Source organism: Camelus bactrianus, chromosome 16 (assembly GCF_048773025.1).
Source record: "Camelus bactrianus isolate YW-2024 breed Bactrian camel chromosome 16, ASM4877302v1, whole genome shotgun sequence".
NCBI lineage: Eukaryota > Metazoa > Chordata > Mammalia > Artiodactyla > Camelidae > Camelus > Camelus bactrianus.
The window spans coordinates 42,255,929-42,278,805 of record NC_133554.1 but is presented as its reverse complement, the minus strand read 5'-3'; the positions used below and the strand labels follow the sequence as shown (position 1 = coordinate 42,278,805).

Here is a 22,877-nt window from a genome sequence, read left to right as displayed (position 1 = left end):
TTATGTGAAATGTCCAGAGAGGCAAATTCAGAGACAAGGTAGATTAGTGGCTGCCAGGGGTTGAGGTGGGTGAGGTAGGAGGAGGGGAACAGGATGGGCAGTGATTGCTCATGGAAGTAATTTTATGGGAGATGAAAATGTTTTAAGATTAGATTGTGGTGATGGCTGCACAACTCTGAGAATATACTAAAAAAAACCCTGAATTATACACTTTAATTAGGTGAATTGTATGGTATGTGAATTATATCATAATAAAGCTGCTAAAAAGGGGGTGGGTGGACCTCTTCTAGTCTATTTCATGGCCTTGGTCCACCCCCTGAGTTATAGGATCTGGAAGCTACAGGCCAAAGGAGAAACATGTATAGACAGAGCTGAAAGAGAGACTAAATCCCCAACATGAGCCCCAGACAGCAGCTGGGATGAGCTCTGGGTTTCATGTGTCCATGTGCACGTGCACACCAATTCCTACTTCTGCTTCCCATGACCCAAGCACAAATGTGAAATGGCAAAAGAGCTTGGGTTCACAGCTTTGACTGCTGCTTCACTGGGCCCACAGTTCCAGCCTCTCTCCAGCTGCCAGGCTCTCTCCAGGACATTCCCAGGGCTGGTCTGGATTGGTTTGTTCTAGAACAGCACTGTCCCACAGAAATATAATGCGAGCCACATGTGTCATTTAAAATGTTCCACTAACCACATTAAAAAAGTTTTAGAGGGGGAGGGTACAGCTCAAGTGGTAGAACGCATATTTAGCACCTAGCAGGAGGTCCTGGGTTCAATCCTCAGTACCTCCTCTAAAAATAGATAAACAACCCCCCCCCCCAAAAACAAACCAAACCAAACCAAAAAACAACAAATGCATGAATATATGTATCTATATGCATGACTGGGACATTGTGCTGTACATCAGAAACTGACACATTGTAACTGACTATACTTCAATTTTTAAAAAGTTTTGAAAAACTGTTGAAATTAATTTTAATGTTATTTGAAATATGTATCTAAATTGTTCCCATTTCAACATGTGATCAAAAAACATATGAACGAGACATTCTACGTTCTTTTTTTCCTACCAAGTCTTCAAAATCCAGTGTTTATTTTACACAGCTTATTTCGGTTTGGACGAGCCACATTTTAAGTGCTCAGTAGCCACATATGGCCAGTGGCTGCCAAAGTGGACCATGCGGTTCTAAATCTGCTTCATGTTGCAAAATGAGTATTTTCAAAGCCTAGTATTTTATAAACATGTGAATTTAATAACAATTACTGAGGAGGAAACCAAACCTCCGTGAGGTGAAGTGCATTGCTCGAGGCCGTAAGCTGGAGAGGGGCAGTGGTTAAGAGCAGAGAGCCTGCTGTCAGCTGAGAATTATCCTCTCCACAGGGTCCACGCGCAGATGACAGGAGAAACCCACAGGGAGTGATGGGCACAGAGCCTGGCTCACATCCACCACTCACCAAGAAACCTTACCTCCATCACCATGAAGCTATTAATACCAAATCATGCAGGGACAGGGGACTCAGGGGGAGAAGGTGGAGACCACTTGGGGTCACTAGCTCAGGAAACCCTGTACCAGTTCTGAGACATTCACCAACCCCCTTCAGCCTCACCGCCCCCATGGCTTGTACCACTCACCGGACTGGTGGGTGAGGGAACCACAAGGCTCAGCCTACGTCCGTCATCCTCTGGAGGCTTCTGCTGGCTACTCCCTTGGCCGACGGCTCTGGTAGTCTCTCTCACAGGACTAGAAGGCTGCTGGTCTGAAGTGCTCCCCGAAGGGCCAGCTTGGGTAGTGCCCAGATGCAGCCGGCCCAGGGGGCCAGGTGCCTGGGAAAGCGGCTCCTGCTTGGGGCCACCATCTTGAGTCCCAGGGGATGCCTGGGTGGGGAGGGGCTCTGCAGGTACATCGAAGTGCAGGGGTGTGCTGGTGTCAAGGCCGTGGAGGGAGAGTGAGGCTGGCAGCGTGGGGATCTCCGTTTCTTGGCTCAGTCCGTTGGCTGGCACAGAGTTTACCTGGGCTTTGCTGAATTCCGACAACACCCTGGAAGTTTTTAAACAGAGAAACCTGTATGACGGGCTTGTCAGGTGGAATGCCCGAAGCTACTGGGGCGGTGGGAAGAGTGAAAACTGCTGTTTTGTGATTGAAAAAACAAAACAAACACCCTCTTAATGCTACGCTCCTAGCTCACAACACACACGGCCCTCCTCACCTGACACTCCCCACCGAAGCTTCTTTGCAGCTGGGACTTAGGTAGATTGAGTGGGCAGGTGAGCTGTGGGGTCCAGGATCTCAGGTGAAAAAGCTCACAAAGCAGAGAAAAGGACTTGATGTGAATGGGAACTGACTGCCTTTACCTGCTGAACAGGCTAACTGTGGGCCTGGAGAGTTCGCTCAGCCAAATAAACAGTGGTGTGGACTGTCACTGCCCCAGGCTGTGCTCGGCAGAGCTTTGGTGAACAGCGTGTCTCAGCGCTGGGCTCCCTGACAGCACAAACAGTTGAGGCACCAAGACCCCGCTCCCCGGGATGTGGACTTGGGTGAAGTGAGGACCCACTTTGTTCCTGGAACAGTAACTGGGCAGCAGGCATGGGGTGAGGGGCTGGGTGTGGAGCCAGAGAGGCCTCACATTCCCAAAAGCCGCTGCTGGAGGACAGTGTCTACAAGCCGTGTGGTGTTGGTACCAGCAAACACAGGGTGTGCTCCCGATGGGACTGGTACCTCCTGCCCCTCAGTGGTGCTTCTGGGGCACAGGGAGTCAGTGTTACTGCCTTATGTACACACACACACACACACACACACACACACACACACACACACACACACACTTCTGAGGCTTCTGGAATGTGCACTGGCCAGTGGCTGCTCCTCCTCCCTCTCCTGAAGCTTCCAAGAATCCAAGTTCTACTTCTGAGATAAACCTATTAGCTGTCTCCTCCTCTGCTTATGAATCTAGTGGAGGACATCATGGACAAATGCAAGTTCAGGTGGCAAGAAAGCTGTCTCGAGTCCAAGAGATCCCACACATCTGCCCGAATGGCTTAGACTGAGTCCAGAAGACACATCAAACTCCCCTTAACAAGGGCTTATGTAAAAGAGGATTTTAGAACTTAGGTTTTCATCTGGTTGTCTTCTAGGCGAGCTCTGCTTTTATTTACACCATCATAACCCCGAATGATGTTTCAAGACATTTTCCTTAAGTACAAGTGACCAACCCATGCATTTCTGGGCAACTGATTTTCAACATGGGCGCCAAGACATTTCAGCGGGGAAAGAATAGTCTTTTCAACAGATGGTGCTGGGAGAAGTGAAAAGTTCCATGCAAAAGAATAAAGTTGGACCCCTATCTCATACCATATAAACAGGTTAACTCAAAATGGATCAAAGACCTAACAGTAAGAGCTAAAACAATAAAACTCCTAGAAGGAAATAGGTATAAAGCTTCATATCTTTGGATGGGGCAATGGTTTCTTACATATGACATCTAATGCATAAGCAACTAATAAAAAATAGATAAACTGGATTTCATTAAAATTAAAAACTTTTCTGCTTAAAATGGATACTATCAAAAAGTGAAAAGACAATCCATAGAATAGGAAAAATTAATGCATATCTTCTATGCAAAGATGATCCTATATCTGGTAAGGGTCTAGTACCCAGAATATATAGAGCTTTTACAACTCAATAATAAACAAATAACCCAATTTAAAAATAGGCAAAGGATGTGAATAGACATTACTCTAAAGAAGATATACAAATAGCCAGTAAGTACATGAAAAAGTGCTCAAAATCATTAGACAGTAGTGAAATACAAATCAAAACCACTATGAGATACTACTTTACACCCACTAGGATGGCTATAATGAAAAAGACAGAGAATAACAAGTGTTGACAAAGATGTGGAGAAATTGAAACTCTTCTATATTGGTGGAAATGTACAATGGTGTAGCCTCTGTGGAAAACAGTTTGGTAGTTCCTCAGAAAGTTAAATATAGAGTTATATGACTGAGCAGTTCTACTCTTAGGTACACATCTAAGAAAATTAAAAACATATGTCCACACAAAAACTTGTACGTGAATGTTCACAGCAACATTATGCATAATAGTCAAAAAAGTGGGAAAAAAACAAATGTCCATTAATTGATGAAAAAGTGTATTATGGTATAGCCATACAATGGAATATTATTCAGCCATGATACATGCTCTAACACGGATGAACCTTGAAAACATTACACTTAGTGAAAGAAGTCGCTCACAAAAGGCCACATATTATATGATTTGACTGACGTTAAATGTCCAGAATAGGTAAATTCATAGCTAAGTGGTAAGGGATTTCTTTACAGGGTGATGAGAATGTTCTTGAACTAGACAGCAGTAGATGTTGAATTCACAACCTTGTGAATATACTAAAAGCCACTGAATTGTATACTTTAAAACGGTGAACTTTATAGTATGTGAATCATATCTCAATAAATAAACAAGTGACCTTTCAGTGAAAGGTGTAAATGTTTTTGTGGAATAGTCTTGGGAGGGGTAGGTGAGTGCTCGTTCTTGCTCTAAAACACACCCACAAAAATTCCAATCCATGATAAATTCTGGAGTAGCTTCCACAGGCAGAGGAGGAAGGGACATTTGCTAACCGATTATATGTGTCCAAACCATTGTGACAGAATGGGGCCCCCTTCTGAAATGAACTAGGGAGGCAGATTTTTGCTAACATCCTTTGTGAGGTCCCAGCTCCTCTGGGGCTCCTGGGAGGTGATGCGGTGAGTGATAAAGAGCAGGGCTCCAGAGTCCACCTGGCCTTGGTCAGCACATTGCTGGGGGCCCCACAACGTAAACACTGAAGGTCATGGACTTAACTCCCTTGTCTGAAAAGCAGGCGAGGTAACAGCACCCAGCTTTTATGACTGTGACAAAGATTAAATGAGATAATATAGGTAAAGTGCTTAGTAGAGTGTCTAGCAAAAAGTAAGTACTCAACAACCGTCAACCTCATTTTGTTATTGCAATTGTTTTCATTATCACTGGTAAGACTGCTTAGTCTCCACGTACACAAACATAAAAACAGAAGGAAAAGAGAAGATTTATCAAAATACTCACTAGCATTACCAAAATGATTATCAATTATCAATGAATCCGAATCAATAAGAAAGATTTTAACGATAGGAGTGGACTAGATGTTAGAATAAGTGAGTGACTTCATGCCTAAAGAAATGCCACCAAACAGCAAGAATCTTGGGTGATAAATCAGAGCTTCCAACAAATCAAAACCAAGGTCAAGGTGCAATCAAGTTCACTGAGTTTCCCCAGAATCAGTACTGGTCTTCAGGACCCAATGAGAGTAAGAGAGACATGTACATCAAGTGGGAAACAAAAATGCTAGAGACAAAATTTTGAAGGAAAGGCAAAAGAAAGAAAATTTTCAAAAACTGAGAGGAAATGAAACATAGAAATGAAACAGTGAAACTGCTACACTCCTTCCACTTCCGTCTGGTTCAGGGTCATGTTTTTCAAACTTTCTATTCAAAAAATTTTAAGGTTTGTGATTTCATTTAGAAAACAATCTGAAAAAAGTATACATATTGTACATACTTATGTATGTAAGTGTAAGTACGTGTGTGTGTATGACGGAAATAAAGAGCATGGCCTAGAGAAGCTGGATGGTCACCTTATAAAGCACCCTTGACAAGCAATTCTCAGCCTGCGGTTTTCTTAAACATTCAGACAATCGTGTTGGTGACACACGGTACCATTTGGCAGTCAAAGGCCACTGATAAAAGCACAGAGATGGGCTGCATATGCTAAGACTCATGTCCCCCAGGGAAAGGTCTCATGACAATGACATCTGACAAATTATTACTAATCAGGGTTTTGCAGCAGTGTATATGGGGACAAACAGTAGGAGAATGGATGTCACAGGTATCCAGGAATAAAATGACAACACCGGGTGAGCATGCACCCTGTGTCAGGCATCGCTCTAAGCACTTTACGTATCTAAACTCATTTCACATCCCCAGCATTCCTCTGAAGCATTCTTATCCGCCTTTTATGGAGGACATCAAGGTCAGAAAGGCTGAGTAACTTGCCCAAAGTGGGAAAGCCGGTTAGTGGAGGACTCAGGCAGTCTGGCTCCTGAGTCCACACTCTTTGTCACTAGACTGCACCTACACTTCTCAGTGACAACTATAATTCAGACCCAATGAACACAAAAGAAGATATTCAGGGCAGTCAATCCTCTCTTCACAAGGCAAACTGTAATTTGGTTTCTGCAAAACACTAAATTATTAAATTTCATTTGGAATGTTACTTTGCTTCATGCTTAATTTGCAGATGTTTTGATCTTATAGTTGTAAGAGTTGTAAGCACAAGGTGTTGATGCCTAATTCTAAGTTACAGACATTTAAGTAACATTACAACTTGAGCAAACTCTTAACTGTTGGTGAGTATCTTTACCCTTAAAACATACGCTCCAAGAAATGCTGGTCTCTGTGGATGCTCACAGACTGACTTCCAGTCCAGCTCCAAGAATGCTGGTGCTGGAGGCATACTTGTGCGTGTGTGTGTGTAGTGTTGGCCAGTTCCTCACATCACTGTCCAGAGCTGGTCTGTATATCCTGACCCTCTCCCCTTGAGTTCCCCCGTAATGCCCAGGACAACACTTCCCACACAGAGTGGATGGTCACTGATTCAATGACTTTAAGCTGGAATTTTCCAATCACAAGACCCATGAAAGATAAAGGCAAGGCACATGACACAGAGAAGGCCAGCTGGTCTGCGGGAGGAGGTAGACAACTCAGGGCTAAGACAGGTGACTGGGCCTCAGTCACGCCACGGGTCCAGCCACCTCTGGGGTGGGGGCTGCTCCTCCCCAGCACGCTATATCTATTTAAAAATTCTGTCTAATGTGCTCAGTGTTTCTGGGCCCGACCTGATATTTTTATGTGTGCAACTCACTAACAGGCATCTGATTCAATTCCCAAACAGCCCAATGAGGGAATTCCCATTTTAAATACAAAGAAACAGAACCTCAAAAAGAGTTAGCATTTGCGGGACATCACTGGGCTTGTGAGCGGTGGCACAGGACCTGAAACTAGATCTGCTCCAAGCCCAGTCCGTGATTACCCAATCCTGGTGTTACTCCCACACTAGGTGGGAACCCTGTAAAGACCTGAACCAAGGTCAGGGTGAGGAGAACAGCAGGAGTGGAAAGAAGGCCCTAAACACAGGCTGATGGAACACGGGTCCTACAGAAGGAAATATTTAATAAACAGTTGCCATTTTTTAACCTACTAGATGGAGCAAATATCCATAAGTTTGATAATCCCTTTGTAATAGAGGAGAACAAATCTGACTCTATATTAGATCTGTTCCTTTAGTTTTAACCACCGCACCCTTTTTTCTAGGTTTATTCCTGCTAGCTCTGCACCTTTTGTAAGTGAATGTTGCCTGTAGCCTGTCTGGTAAACAGGAGAGCCTTTTCTCAAGCATCTGACCTTTAAGGATACTAACACTTCTGCACTTACATAAAGATAACAAGCTGCAGAATAGAAAATAACTTTTGTTTTGTTGGAGGTTTTGCAGGAGCACCATTACCTGGCCCACATGGGCAGCTGCAGGAGCAAAGAATTCCTACAGCAAGAAGTTTGCAACATCAACCACACCCCCTCCCCTGTTCTTTTCTTGTGTAAAAGGAGCCTGTATTCCGACTACAGCAGGATGGTTCTCCAAGACATTAGTTGGCCATCCTCTCCGTCTGCTGGCTTTCCGAGTAAAGTCGCTATTCCTTGCCCCAACACCTTGTCTCCTGATTTATTGGCCTGTCGTGAGGCCAGCAGAACAAGTTTGGACTTGGTAACACCTTCTGTTGACAAGGCTGAGAAGACAGAGGTGCATTCCTGATCAAGTGTAAATAGGCAATATCTGTGAAAATTACAAATTAATTTATCCCCTGGCTCAGCAGTTTTGCTTCTGAACAGAGATAACTTGCATAGAACTAAAAGGCCACATAAACGTATTACTTATAAAAACACTGAACTCTAATGTCCATGAAATTCAGGGCTGATTCAATAAACTAAAGTACATTCATACAATGGAAAAAATCTGGAAAAAAATAGAAGACAGAAGAAAAGATCTCCCAAACAAGGTGTAGAATAGTGTACTTATAATCTATAGTAGCTTCTGTGGAAAGAAGTGGGAGAATAAGAAATAAGGAAGAAAAAATCTAAATCTGCATATTATTATTTATTACAGATGAATTTAGAAATACTAGAAAAATATGCAAGAATTTAATAATTATGGTTTCAGGGGTGGGAAAACACTTTTCACTGTAAACATTTTAGATCTTTTTTAACCATAAAAAGATTATCTATTCAAAAATTAATGTTAAAAAGCCTGAATGAAATAGGCTCTGCCCAGGCTCCCTCCTCTAGCCAAGTTCTCACTCTGTGTATTCCTTCGTCCACACACTTGCTTGTCCCCATTTGTCTGCCACCCGCTCCAGGAATCACTCAGGTTTTGTGCCCTCCAGAAGGTCTTCTGTGAGGTCCCAGAAGATCACCCTTATGCATTATGCTTTGTTGCAACTTTTTGGAAGTTGTAAATATAGCTCTGAACTATTATTAGCTTCCTTCTTTCTAGATGAAGAGGACAATGTTACTTTACACTGAATCCTAAGACCTTGTAAGAGGTCACCCAGGACAGTGCTGGGGCTCTGTCTACACCCATCCTTCTCACTGGCCCCAGTCTGCCTCCAGGGACAGCTTCCAGCATCTCCAGTCCCTGAGGGAGAGTCCACGGCCCCTTTGTCTGCCCTTCTGCCCTCACAGAGGACAGTGCTCAGTGACAGGCAGTCACATGCTACAGGAAGGGAGGGAGGGAGGGCAAGAGGAAGAGAAGAAGAAGGAAGGGGGGGAGGGGGGTACTTACTCTTGCAGAGATGGGTCTGAATCATCGGCATTTGCCATCCCCAGGTCTGAGTCGTAGGACATGGGCTCCTCGGAACGGTCTGGGCTCCTGGAGCCATTCTCTTGGAGGAGGCAGCTATCAGAGTTGAGGCTGCAAGAGAGCTGGGACGAACTGGCCGTGTCCAGGCTGAGGGACGAGGCAGTGAGCTTCCTGTTCCGCCGGATCTTATGGCCCGAGTGCTGGACTTCGATGTCCTCTGAGCCTGAGGAGTGGGAAATTGAATCCAAGGATTCCTTCCGCTGTAGCTGTGAACTAGAGGTAGTGAGGGGATCGAGCTCAGAGAGTGGGCAGAGCCCAGAGAGGGCCAGCGGGGTGAGCGTCCACTCATTCAAGATGGCAGACTTGTAGGAGAGTTCGAAGGACAGGGATGTCAGGCCCTGCAGGAAGCTGAGGAGGAACTCGCCCTCCTCGGCGTCCCGGAGCAGGGCTGTGGGCTGATAGTACTCGCACAGCCGGGCCTGCTCCTGGAGGAGCAGTTTCAGGTAGCACTCCATCAGGCCATCGTTGAGGGCCAGCCGCAGCCAGGCCCGGCAGCGGCCCACATCCGTGCTGACAAAGATCAGGTGCTCCAGTTCTGAGATGATGTGTCTGGGAAGGGAGAGAACAAACTTGTTTCAAGAAACAACTTCCAGTCACTGAGATGTTGTTTTACCCACTGGTTAGAAATAGCCAGTAATAAGACTGCAGATATACAGAGCATGAAAAATTCTTGGAGAATAGCGTTCTAAGGGGAATTTAGAAATACTACAACCCCCAACATTCGTAGGGTGGTGTCATGAAGGTTAACTGCCATTTTTATTACAACTACCCCATGGGCCCCTGACATCATCTGCTCACCCGGGACATGTCTGCTGAGCCCTAGTGCAAGGTCCTTGGAACTGTGAAGACAGGGTAAAGACATGGTCCCTACCCTTAGCCCAGGTAACCACCTCTCAAAGGCACACTCAGGTGAGCCCTGTTGTTGGGAGAGCTAGGGTGGGGGCTGGGCAATCATTTCTGGGTTGGAGCAAGAAAAATGCCATAGAAACAGTAAGATACAAGCCAAGCCTTGAGGGATGTCAAGAGGCAAAGATGGAAGGAGAATCTTCGAGGCACGAGGGACTGACAGCGACAAAGGCATAAAGGGTAAGAAAGCAACAGACTGTAGCAAGAGTGGTGCGCACTTCAGTTACAGCACAGGGAGGAGGCGTGGGTGACTTGGTTGCAAAGCCAGGTAATGCAGGGTCTTGAGTATCAAATGGGTAAGGCAAAGTGGGGCAATACAAATCCCGCTGTGCATCAGAATCACCTGGGGAACCAGGTCAGGATATAGGTTCAGGGGCTCCAGCCAAGTGAATCAGACTCCGGGCTGGTATTTGGGAACCTGTGGGCTGTAGATCTTTGCACAGGAAAGTGATGTGCCCACAGCCGTGAAGACTTCAGGGTGGGGTGCCCCGGATAAGATTTGACCCCATGTGTACCACGCTCAGCTCCTGAATGCCTCCGTCTGATTGGAATGCTCCTCCTCTGACTACCACACGTCTCCTCCATGGGAGCTCGGGCCATACTCTGCAGAATTCAGTGACTGAGCTCCCGTGAGCTTAAGCTCAGTAAATGTTGGCTGTCTGACCAAAGGAAAGACAGAATGAGATAAGGGGAACAATTAGAAAGGCACTGTCACCCAGGAGTGAGGTAAGAACCTGAGATAGGGCAGTGGCAGTAGGCACAGAAAGGAAGAGTAGAGACTGACAAGGCACCTTCGGGCAGAAGGTGGCATTTAATAGCCTTGAGAGGCACAGTGCCAGCCGTTTGCTCCAAAGCCCAGGTGGTTAAGGGCAGGGCCAGCGAGACAAGTATCAGGGCGCACATTCAGATGCTCTACCTGGATGCCACTCTTCTTCAAAACGAACAAACAAAAAAACCCAGACTTTGGTATAAGTATGACACTTAACACACAGATGTTGCAAATATTCTAAGGCTGGGTCAGCAAACTTTTGGGAACAATCAGACAGGAAAGATTTTAGGCTTTGCAGGTCACAAAACCTCCATTGCAACTACCAATCTTGCCAGAGTGTGGTTAAAAAAAAAAGGCAGCTTCTGCTCCTGCCCAAGAGACCAGCCCAGGGACTTTAAGCTGCCCCAGGCCATCCCCTGAGAGGCTCACCGAGGCCTGGTTTAATAATTACCCCAGCCTCACCCATCTCCACTCTAAGGACACAGAGTGGCTTTTCCACACAGCTGGAGAGGAAGAGCCCTGTGTCGCATACTCTGAAGCTCCTCCCCAACTCCCCTGGTCCCACAACGCCACCCCGGGCTCTCACTTGTGGGTGACAGCTTTCAGGAGGGGCCAGAAGACAGGCTGGGGCAGTGGCTTCTGGTGGGCATTTTTCTTCCTTTTCCCTCCGGCCTCCGCCCGGATGTGCTTGGCGTGCAGGCCGTGGATGAAGACGGCCTCCAGGGCGCTGCACATGGCGTTGGCGTCCCCGTCTTCGCTCGTGACCACCGTGTCCGAGGACACGTACTGCTTCTGCAATGCCTTCACGGAGCCCACTAGCTTCTTCTTGATGACCTAGGCAGTGCCCGACACATAATACAGGCCTTTAGAAGATCCCATGGCACCCCCTGCAGTGTAACTCTGTTGCCAAAAACAAGGGTCCGTGTGCCTGCACAAACCTCTATCTCTGTAGCAAAACTGGCACAGACTAACTAATGTATGGAATGCAATGTAACTTTATTACAGTAATACAAAATAAATAAATTAATGTAACTAATAATGTAGAGAATAAAGAGAAAGCATAGAGAGGAAAAGGAAACACACTTCTACCACCCAGAGATACTGTTGTCAGTTTTTTTCCCCAAAGACATTTGTGGGGTTCTTGTTTTTTAAATGTCGGTGAGCTGACAGCCATATAAGTCTTGGGTGTAAACCCTGGCTCCATCACAGTTACAGCTATGGGAGCGCAGGTAATCCACCTAGGACAGGGGTGAGGCCTCCCACCTTATTCACGTGACCAACATTCCACAGAGAATAAGTTAAGAGGCAAAAGGCACTGCTTTAGAACAACATCAACAACAACAAAACCACTAAGAAACAGGAGCACGTTCTACATGAGGAAAGAGCCTAGACGTGGCGACTGAAGCCGAGGTTTAGTCTCAGCTGTCAGTCACCAGCTGGGTCACCTCAGACATTTCACTTAACCTCTCTGAACCTCAATTGCTTCATCTGTTAAATGGAAAGAATACTTCATGATTTACAGCACTGGGGGGATTACTCTTTGAGGGCAGGACTAGTTTTTTCAATTTATCCTCGTGCCCTCAACACTAGGCCTGGTTCCTGACACGTGTACTCCATAAATGTTTGCTAAGTGAATAAACTATTAAAAAACATAAAGTCCTTTGGAAATACAGAGTAAAGATAGTTCTATTATAATATAAGCAAGTATGTCAGAATCACCTAAGTGGAAAGGCCTAGAGGGAGCTGAGAAAAACTGGCTTAAATTATTAGGTATAGGATTATGGACAAATATTTCAGTGTTTCATTTTTATTTTAGCCAACACAATTAATGTTAATGTTCTTTGACAAGTTAAATGTTCTTTTTTTAGAACAGCTTTAATAAGACATAATTTACACAGCATAAAATTCACTCATTTACAATTTACAGCTCAATGGTTTTCAGCATATTCACAGAACTGTGCAAACATTGCCTCTATCTAATTTTAGAACATTTTCACTGCCCTGCAAAGAAACACGGTACCCATAGCAGTCATTCACTATTCCCCTCTCCCCAAACCCCTGGCAACCATGAATCTTTCTGTCTCTGTGGATTTGCCTGTTCTGGACATTTCATACAACATGCAGCCTTCTGTGTCTAACTTCTTTCACTCAGCATGTTTTCAAGGTTTGTCTATGTTATAGCATATATCAGTATTTTATTCCTTTTTATTGCCAAATATGGCATAGGTATACATTTTATTTATCCATTCACCAATTAATAGATATTTGGGTTGTTTGCACTTTTTGGCTACAACACTGTTACGAACATTCATGAACAAGTTTTTGTGTAGACATATGTTTTCAATTCTTTTGGGTATATACCTAGGAGTGGAATTGCTGGATCATACGCAACCCTATGTTTAACTTTTTGAGGAACTATCAAAATGTTTTCCACAATGGCTGCACCATTCTACATTCCCACCAGCAATGTATGAGGGTTCCAGTTTCTCCACATCATCACCAATACTTATTATTGTCTGCCACTTTGATTATAGCCATTCTAGTGGTTACGAAGAAGTATCTCATTGTGGTTTTGATTTGTCTTTGTCTAATGTCTTATGATGTTGAGCATCTTTTCATGTACTTATTGGTCATTTGTATATCTTCTTTGGAGGAATTCTTGGTCTTTGGGTAACCTATATTAAATCTCCATTTTTTTTTTTATAAATCCTCATTTTATCACCAATAAGATGATCTAGAAAGGGCAGGATCTCTTCAGAGCCTGCTTCTGCTATAACTTTTTCTCAAGTCTTCTCTTTCTGGACAGTGCCAACTCATTTCAAAGTGAGAAAAACCAAAGGAATGGCTGTCCTGAGCATCCCTTCCCCCACCCTTGATCCTCCTTTGTTACCTACCGGGATGGCAGCCCGGGGGTCCAGTCCATTCTCCACGACTGAGAGCATCTCCACTCAAGCAGCAGCTCCCAGAAGAATCACATGACACCTGAAGAGATACATGGGACCACATGAACGATCACTGCCTCAGCCCATCTCCTCCCCACCCCCAGCCTTCATCTTACTCAAACTGCAACTGGAAGGACTTTGAACCCAAAAGTGAAAACCAAGAGTAGATTTTAAGGAAGGAGACAAGGAAGGAAAAACGTCTGAGGGTTCTGATCTCATGAGCTGAGGGTCCCTATGTGACATGGGTGGGTCTGCCCCAAGGGTGGGTAGAAAAGGCTCTTTACTCCACACCAATGGCTGACATGAAAAGCAGGGAATGAAAAGCTGATGCAGGGCTCACCATTCACATTCAGGGCCTGGGCCCTGCCACTGTCCCCTGACTCCTGTCCTAGCCCAGGGCCAGCCAGCTCAGTGGGGAAAAGCACAACTGAAACAGCTTCAAAAGGAAGGAGCTCTCTTGCCACACATCTGCTTCTCCTTTAGGCTGAGGGTCTAGTTTGAGCTGCACAGGAATATGTCTAAAGGAGAACAACACGGGTTCTAATCTCAATTTGCCACTAACCAGCTAAGCATACTGGGGCATGCACCAGGCCTCTCAAATGGAGGTTATGAATGTGGAAAACACCGAGCACAGGGCCTGATATTTACCAAGGATATCTATAACCCTAGTGGATGTGGCCACCCAAATCTACAAGCAAAGAATGCTATTGCCTAAATGAGTATGCACAAGTAGCTGAAGTCAGTACACAGGTAAATCTCTCAGGCCCTCTCGTGGGGGTGGCTGAAGGTAAGAAGGATGGGGTGGGGACTTTGGCCTGAGCCTGAGGGGACTGCTGCCTGGCCTGGCCCCACCCACATCTAAACACATCTCTAGTAAGTCACATAGCTAAGCATGAATGGACACCAAAAGAAGAAAAAAAGAAAGAAAAAGGTTATTGTTGTCTTTGCTCTCAAAAACTCATGGCCCAAAGAAGTTAACAAAATCAAGGCATGCTCAATGGATTTTTGTACAGTTTATGTATATTGCCTCATTCATTCCTTCTAACCACCCTAGGAGCATTTTAATTATCTCAGATGACAGATAAGAAATAGAAGCTGACCCAGGTCAAGGAAATTCCCAAGATTCCAGGGTTACTAAGTGGCAGACACCACTACCTCTGGTCAGGACAACGCCAACCCCAGCTCAAGGGAAACCCCCAGACTCCTGAAGAGGTGTGATCACTGCTCTTCTGGAAGAGGCAGGTGTGAGCCAGGGCTAAGGTGTGGGGGTGGGGCAAAAGGGCAGGGGGGCCTGGGAGGAGGGTTCTTCAGCTGGGGGTCCAGGTGAGGGGGTGCAGTGGAACACTGAGGTCAGTCTGGTGGGAAAGGTTTACAGGAGGATAGCGAGCATGAAGCTTGGAAATGGGAGAAGCAGCGTGGCCCTAGACAGTGGAAGATGCTCTGATTCAATCCTTGGCTTCTGGAGTTGGTGAAGGGTAAACAGGACTCAGAGCCAACCTCAACAAGTAAGGACATGCAGAAGGAGAGAAGTGTTAGGAAGGCGGCCCCTGCAGAGCCAGCTCTGCTCAGGGTGTGACAGACCATAGAACACTGGCCCCTGTCTGACTGCCTCACTCTCACCATGCTCCCCCTCCCACACACCAGGGATTCTCAGGGGCCCTTCGCCACACTCTGGCCACCCAGGGAACAGGAAAAGGGGTATGTGCTGCAGACAGTCCCTCCTGAAAAAATGCCTGAGCCTGGAGACTAGGTTCCTTCCAGGTTACCTAGTGTAGCCCAGGAGGTCAAGTCCAGGCTCTCTGGCTCCAAGACTCTGGGCTCCAGGCCCTTTCAGCAATTCCAGCAGCCAAAGGCTTTCCCTCAGGCCTGACCTTCTAGACAGAGCCTCAAGCTCCAAAACTGCCCTTCCCTCAGCCAGCCACAGCCCAGGCCTAGAATGCCTTCACCAAAACAATCTGAATGATAGCCTGGGCCCATTAAGGCCTCATTAACTAATTAACTGAAAATAACATTCACTGGAGGGAGGGAAGCTTATTCGTAAGCGGGTGCCCCAGCCCAGGAATGGTCTGCTAAAACCCCAAAGAAAGCTGACGCTGAGAGGTCAGAGCAGGGCGAGACAAGAGATGAGTAACTGTCGCCTAAAACCAAGCGTAGGAAAAGCCACCAAATGACTGACGAGAGTGAAGAGGAGTCCAGAAGGAGAACAGCCACTTGACAATTCATACAATAGGACTGAGGCTTTGGGATTCAGGCCACAACTCAGGGCACACTTTTCTTTGCAGGCAGCCTCAGCTCCCTACCTGTGCGTGTCTGCTCCATCGTGCCTCGGGCAGGCAGGAAACCAGCTCGGGGCAGGAATTTGACAGCCTAGGATTCGAGAACTTGGTGGTGGGACCAGAATGGGACTTTGGGTCTCCTGCATCAGCACCCCATCATTCTCCTGGGAGGCCCAGACCCCCAATCTACCATCCCATGGGACTGGTTTCACTTCCGGTCCTCAGAACACTCTTCACTGACACCAAGAACCAAACCAAGAAGAGGTGTGGCTTCAAGGTGATTTAGGCTAAAAAGAGTAAGAAGAGAACTGGAGTAATATTACCAAAGGGTTCTTCAAACATCACTGGTGAAATTTAGCAGAAAAGGTGACTTCTGTCTGCCCTTTAGGCAACTCCTAACCATGAGAAGTCTACCTCACTCCCTAAGTATCGATTCATCCTGACACAGCTCTCCACCCTTCTCTAATCTCATTTACTTCTTAAAACAATCTTGTGACAGAAGGATGATTATCCTTCTTTTACACAGGAGAAAACTGAGGCTCAGCAGAAAAGAGCCCCATGTAAGGGACAGGATTCTCTGGTTTCCACATTCCTGTGCCTTTCACCAGATCAAACCATCTCAGGTCTTTGGTTCTAAGAGTTTCAGGCAAAATTATTTACTTATAGACTAAGTAATAATTAACTTAGCACTCAGAAGCTCCATTTTATCAAATAAGGCTAAAATCCACAAGAAACCGTCTTGCCCATCAGGTCTATAGTCCCAACCAGCTGCGGCCAGGTCCCTTCCATGGTACCCAAGTTCCACAGCTGTCCTTTCTTAAATGTTCCAACACACAGGGAGGAATTGTTCTGCTTGTTTTTCTTCATTATACCTTCCTGGCCTTCCATATACATCCAATTTCACTTCCTCCAGAGACCCAGAAAGAAAGAAAAGATGGCTTGGATGAGACTTACATTAAAAGACGAAATGGATGACCTGGCTTCACTGCTTCTGAAATACTCCATCCATCAGTAAACAGCAACCTCTTCTCCTTAGAGAGTTAGCTATTCCCAACAGCTTTCTCTCTACAGCCTGAATCCAATTCTGTACCTGGCTGTTCAGAACAAATAGCCTGACGTTTAAGCCATCTAGCTGCTGTTATCAATCAATGAGTCATGTTTGGAAAAGAATGACAAAGTTATCTTCTGATTCAGAAAGGCAGCTGATCTTTCAGACATGTGAGTGCTGAGTGAGTAGCCAGCACCTCCTTCCACCTGAAGAAAGTTGGATTTCTGGACAAGTGTCCTGTGAGTGTACGCGAATGAGGCCTTTGAAGCAACTGGACATCAGCTGGAGGGTGAGAAATGTCTAGCCTGTGATTCCCAAACCAAGGGCTAGTGACTGAGCCCAGAAATGTGAAGTCAGTGAACACTAGGTATCTTTCTTTCCTCCCTCCTTCCTTCCATCCAATAACACCCATCTCCCCCATATTCTTGTCCTACGTCCCTCAGGATTCTAGCAAGGACCAAACTCTGAACTTTGCCTGACTCATTCACCATTTCTAGTGCCTGGAAAAACGTAGGCACACAGTGGTGCTCAAAAAATACTTGCTGAATGAACAGATGAATGAAATAAAAATAAAGCTCAGGGCAGGTTATCTCCATTTCAAAGACCATGGAAAGTTGAGGTATACAACTCTTAAGTGGTGGGAAACAACTGGCGCACCGCCAATTCTAAACCACACCGCCAGGAGGCTGAACACCATTCAGATATCCTGCACCTTAATGTGGAGGGGGGATACTGAAGGAGGAAGGGCATTCAGTTTTCAAAGGAACAGACTATATAAATGGCAAGCAAAGACAACAGATCCTGTTTGAGACCCTTTAAAACTGCTGCCAAATGGCCAACACTTTGAAGGTGGGTCATCAGAATTTAGAAAGAATTTGTACCCCAAAAGCCTAGATTATAAATGCTGAGCATGGGGTTTGGGTGCCGCAGGACTGTCCGTCTGCCTCAGCCACTATGAGATAATTCAGCTCCCCATGGCTAACCAAATGGCCAAAACTCAGTGATCCAGCACCTGCAAAAAGAGGAAGTGATCTGACAGCCTCTGTGCCTGCTTATCCGCCTTGGCCTCCTCAGGACCCTCTTACCCATACTCTTCACAACATGTACCATCATCTCTGGCTTCCATCACATTCCCTGTGTTCTGTGTTGGAGTCTGCTATCAGCTCTAGCTGAGAGGAGCACTGGGTGAGGGTCCTTTACAAGTGCCAGGGCAACACACATGGACGTGGTTCTGTGATCACAGCCAATCCCACACAGTGGTACTCAGGTTTCTCCCCAGCCAGAAAACCAGCCAAAAGGTAGTGACGGCTTCCATTGCCCCAGGCTGAGTGAGCTAATTGAGTGGCCAACCCGAACCTTCCAGGTATCTGGGTGATACCTACCATTCCAGCAATCAGCACAAGTAATTTAATATGAATGCCAGACACATAATTCCCAGGGGCAGGTACACGGGACCAGATACCCAGGAAAAGCCCCCAACCCAAAGCAGGGATCACTCCTTCTCCACACTTATTTACCACCTGAGGCCCTGCATGCACCTATCAAGCTGCTCAGTCTCTAAATGCTGGGTTCTGAGCAAGCTCCTAAATTTGACTGTTGAGGGGCAGCTGGTGGGGTTGGCAGGGGATTCTGCACTAAATTCTCAGACTGAATGGGGTCAAGGTAAGAATGGGTGCAGAGTTGAGGTGTAGAGCTGAGGTGGGGACAGCAGAGGTGAAAGGACAAGAGACATCACTTTTAATAAGATTAGGTGAGGGTGATAGGAACTGGGGCACCAGGAGTCGGGGGGGCAGTTGAGCAAACACTTAGGCATGGAGGTGTCCTCAGATGCTTGAAGATGGAAAGGATGTATATAGTGGGCTAGGAAGTTAGGGGTTGAGTCTGGCTCTCGGGCTCACAAGAAGATACATTTAAGACTCAGGAAAGGGCTGTGATCAGAGTTATCAAAAAGAAAAGGATGAGCTTAACAGGGCATCTCCTTTGGTGGTCGGTCTTAAATGAGGGTGGGACAGAGGTGGGGTGTCCAGGATGGGCAGACCTTGGGGAGCAGAGCAGGGGTGTGTGGGAGATTCAGGTAAGAAAACTGATCCTAAAAAGGGCAAACCAGAATGGTGGGGCTCGAGGAGGCTCGTATGCAGCATTAGAATTGCCAAAGGGACTGAATGGTGAAGATGAGATGTATTAAAGGGAGGCTGAGGGATGTGGCCAAGGTCGTGGTTGTTACTCAACTAGAGTGAGGTCAAGGGTGAGGCTGCATTTACGCTAGACTGGTGGTCAGGGGGTGGGGGTAGGGCTGGGGCCAGGTCACAGGTGGGAAATGGAGGGGACAAGCAAAGCAGGCTGAAGGCTAGGGTCAGAGTGTGGCGCGGGGCTTGGGCTGGGAAGGGTGAGGGCTCTGAAGCAGGGCAGTCTCAAGGCAAGTCTCTGTGGGATCACAGAGAGGGCTGCTGTGCCCCCGCCCATTCGCCTCTCGGCCCTCCCGCCCCTCCGCTGCCTGCAGTGGCCCTGACCCCGACCCCTAACTCACCGGAGTGGGCGGGGAGGGGGTCGGGGGCACTCCCAGCCGCTGCAGCCCCTAAGCCTCGGACCCGACGCTGAGGCCTCCGGGCCACTGACAACAGGAAGCGGCGGCCGCGGCGCCTGACGCCATCACGTCAGCTCGGTGTCCGGCCCCGCCCCCGCCCGAGGAGCCAGTCGCGTGGCCGCGAGGAGCCGCGGGGCGGGGCCGGAGCTGTGGGATGTCCAACGGTTCCCAGCTCCGAGAATATAACGTCTGGGAGGATTGGGACTCAGAGAGACACCGGAGCCTGGCGCGGAGAGGCGAGGCCGTGGCCGCGGGTGAAACGCGTCCTTAACGCCCGCTTCCCGCAGGGAGTGTGTCAGACGAAATTCTGGCTTCTGAGTTCCTGCCCTGGCCTAGCCTCAGCGCTGTTGTTGTTGGTGGGTGATAAAAACAAACAAAAACCCCACAAGCAATTGTGAACTGTTTGTCATATAAGTGGTTTTTTTGTTTTTTTGTTTGGATTGGAAACTTACACTCTAGTTTTTTTTTAAGGCAAAGGTAGATAAATTTATACCTGCATAGCAATGAATGTTTTAATATTTTATAAATGACAGTGAGTTTTTAAAATTTAACTTAGTTTTAAGTTTCAACTACCAAAATTGCCAGAGACAATTTTAGAGAGACATTTTTAAACATAGTTATTTTAAGTTTACGTAAGAGTTCTTATTTTGTTTACTTTTGAAAGTCTTTGTTTTTGGTTTTTTTTGCTTTGTAAAGACTAGATTTGTAAAACAAGAACAGTTTTTTATTTTTATTTAGCTTAGGGAAAAAGTCTTTTTTTCGCAAAATTCTGTCAGGCTCTGAATATCAGTTGTGGCTATTTTAGTTAGACTGGCAGTCTCCCATTTTGGAAACTTATTTACAAACACTTTTGAGGATCCTCCCTAGGTTTGGGAAAATTTTAAATTACGGCTCTCAGTTTGGCCTTTGGTTGAAGAGGCTTACCTATAGTCTCAGGTGGTCTCATTTTTAATGGTAGCCTGACGATAGTTGCTCTGTCGGGGACCTTGGTGTTCCAGACAGTGGGGTTTACAATGTGGGGTGAAAGGGAGACCTCCTCTGGCTTGGGACTGAGGCAGTCTCCCAAGGCCAAAAGTAGTCTTTTTTGGGGGTACAGTGCTATGTTTTTAACTATGAGCCAAGATAACGTGGCGTGGGAATTGTCTTCTGGTGGGCAGGCAGACCTATTGTCTCTCTCACCCTCGCAGGAGAGACTTTTTTAGTGGCAAGCGCTGTAGAGGGATTTACATGCTCAACTCCTGGCCACATTTTTGCGGCAGTAGGTCCGAAAGAGATGACTGATGATAAGGATGAGGGAGGGAGGGAGGGGGGTGGAGGGAAGGGGAGAGATGGGGAGGCAGAGGGAGAGGGTGAGCCTTTCAAGCACAAGGGAGGTGAGAGGCATTGGCTTACCAAATCTCCTGGCTGGCCAGCCAAAGATGTTGCTGGTGGATGTAACTGGTTTTCCAGGTTCTTGTCCCAGAAAGAATTCAGAGACAAGATGTAGTAAAAGAGTAAAGTGAGAATTTATTACAGGATGGATAGTACAGTCTCAAGGGGAGAGCCGGCAGGCTCAGGTGAGCGGCTTCCCCGAGTTTCTTTGGCAGGTTGGTTACATAGACTGTAAAAATGAATGGGCGGAATATTCATCAGGGATGGAAGGGTCTGGGGTCCTATTCCCTGATCTTCATCCAGTTTCATCCTGATTTTTGTCCTTATTTAGTCTGGATCAGAAGTGTCATGGTGTTGGTGCATGATGGGTACTTCTAACCTGCAAGGCTAATTTTATTGAAATGAGGGCATAATGGGCAAACGGTTATGATGCAGGAAAACAGATGTGGGGCATGAGAAGGGCTGTGTCCCAGGCTTCAGTTGAGCTCCTGGGACATGCCCCACCAAGTGTGGGTCCTTGGCTTCGTGCAGGAAAGAATTGAAGAGCAAGCCACAGTTGAGTGAAGGTAGATTTATTTAGAGAGATACTTTGAAAGGTAAGAGAAAGGCCAAGAAAGAGGTGTGGGAATTGGGTGCTCAGGTTAAAGTAAAAGTAGGTACACACTCCACAGACAGAGTGCGGGTCATCTCCAAAGCAGGGAGAGAGCACAAAGGACCACTAGGTGTGGTGTTGTCACTTTTTATGGCCTCAGTAGCTTCACAGGCCTACAGGTGGGATCAATCCAACTGCCCTGGGGAAGGGGCTGGGATTCCCAGGGATTGGGCCACCACCCATTCTTTTGCCTTTTGCGGTTAGCCTTGGGGGCTGTCATGGCACCTGCCGGCATGTTATTTGATCATGCTGTTACCATGAGCATATAATGAAGCTCCAGGTCTATTAGAAGTCAAACCTCTTAATCCTCAAGGCCAACTAGGAGGTGAATCTTCCACCATTTTGGTGTTAATTGCTGTCATTTCTTGAGTGGCTGTGCCCTGTACCCTTCCCTCCTGTCTCAGTTACATTCAGACACTGGAAATTCCTGCCTTTTCCCACCTTTCTTTGTTGGCCTCCAGGCCACTTATCACCCCCAAAGGTGTGACCACTTAGCCCAGAGGTTCCTGCTTTTCATTCTCTGCTCAGTGACCCCTGGTGCTTACGTGATGTATGGTTTCCTGCATTTGGCCCATGCTACTTTCTGCCCAATTTCTGTGCCATTTGGTCTGTTTTCCCCTTTCTCTGCTCATATCTAGCTATCTGCCTCCTCTAACACTATCTGCAACGCATTGGGGTCAGCACTTGGTCTCCTTCAGCAAAGGTTGCCCCCTTGTGATAAAATGAGACCAATGCCTACCCTATTTTTGTCTCCTGGAGGGCAGAGCCCAGGCCCAGCCTCCCACCTGGCAGCTCTCAAGAAAAATATACATGTTTTGACCGCAGTTTATACCAAGGGAACACCTTGACGTCCCCTGAGCATTCTGTAACCGCCATCAGCCCTGGCGGCACACACTCAAGCATCCGCTTACTCTCATATAGCCATGTACTTGTTTGCTTTTCATGGGAGAAGTGACATTTCTCTTTCAAACAGTCTAAGGACAAAAAGTCAAAATCAGCAGCAGGTGTCCTGCTGTGCTTGAGACACTTCTCACATGCAGGCTTTGGTCACCTGGAAGCCTGCAGCCTGAGTGTGGGCCAGGGGAGGAGAACTATTGGGACATACAAGTCTGCAGGAACTTGGGTTGGCCACAGGGCTGCTGGGTGGCGGTGGTGTTGGTTGGGGATAGGCCAGTTCTTGGGAGCAAGCTCCACTGACCTAGGCTGGGGATTCTCTGCTCCATCAACCTCTCCAGGGAAGGAAGATGTTCCTCATATCTTGGGGAAGGTTGAGGCCCCAGTATAAGCAGATGGGGTAGGAGGTTCCTGGAAGAAAAGAACCAGATAC

At 46.8% G+C, this 22,877-nt stretch overlaps 1 protein-coding gene across 2 annotated transcripts in view; it reads right to left on the bottom strand.

The window, feature by feature from the left end:
• PLEKHM1 (pleckstrin homology and RUN domain containing M1) overlaps positions 1-19,607 on the bottom strand; it is a 46,476-nt gene extending 26,869 nt beyond the window's left edge. The window contains exons 1-5 of one of the 2 annotated variants that reach the window (XM_074343257.1): positions 19,471-19,607; positions 13,572-13,659; positions 11,264-11,511; positions 8,925-9,551; positions 1,634-2,039 (exon numbers count right to left, since the gene is read on the bottom strand). In XM_074343257.1, the coding sequence (XP_074199358.1) occupies positions 1,634-2,039; positions 8,925-9,551; positions 11,264-11,511; positions 13,572-13,619 (1,329 nt within the window). In that variant the 5' untranslated portion in view covers positions 13,620-13,659; positions 19,471-19,607. Of the gene's footprint in view, positions 1-1,633; positions 2,040-8,924; positions 9,552-11,263; positions 11,512-13,571; positions 13,660-16,849; positions 16,998-19,470 lie in introns of those variants that run through there. The other variant, XM_074343258.1, reaches the window with a different exon arrangement.
• Positions 19,608-22,877: the final 3,270 nt, after the last annotated feature.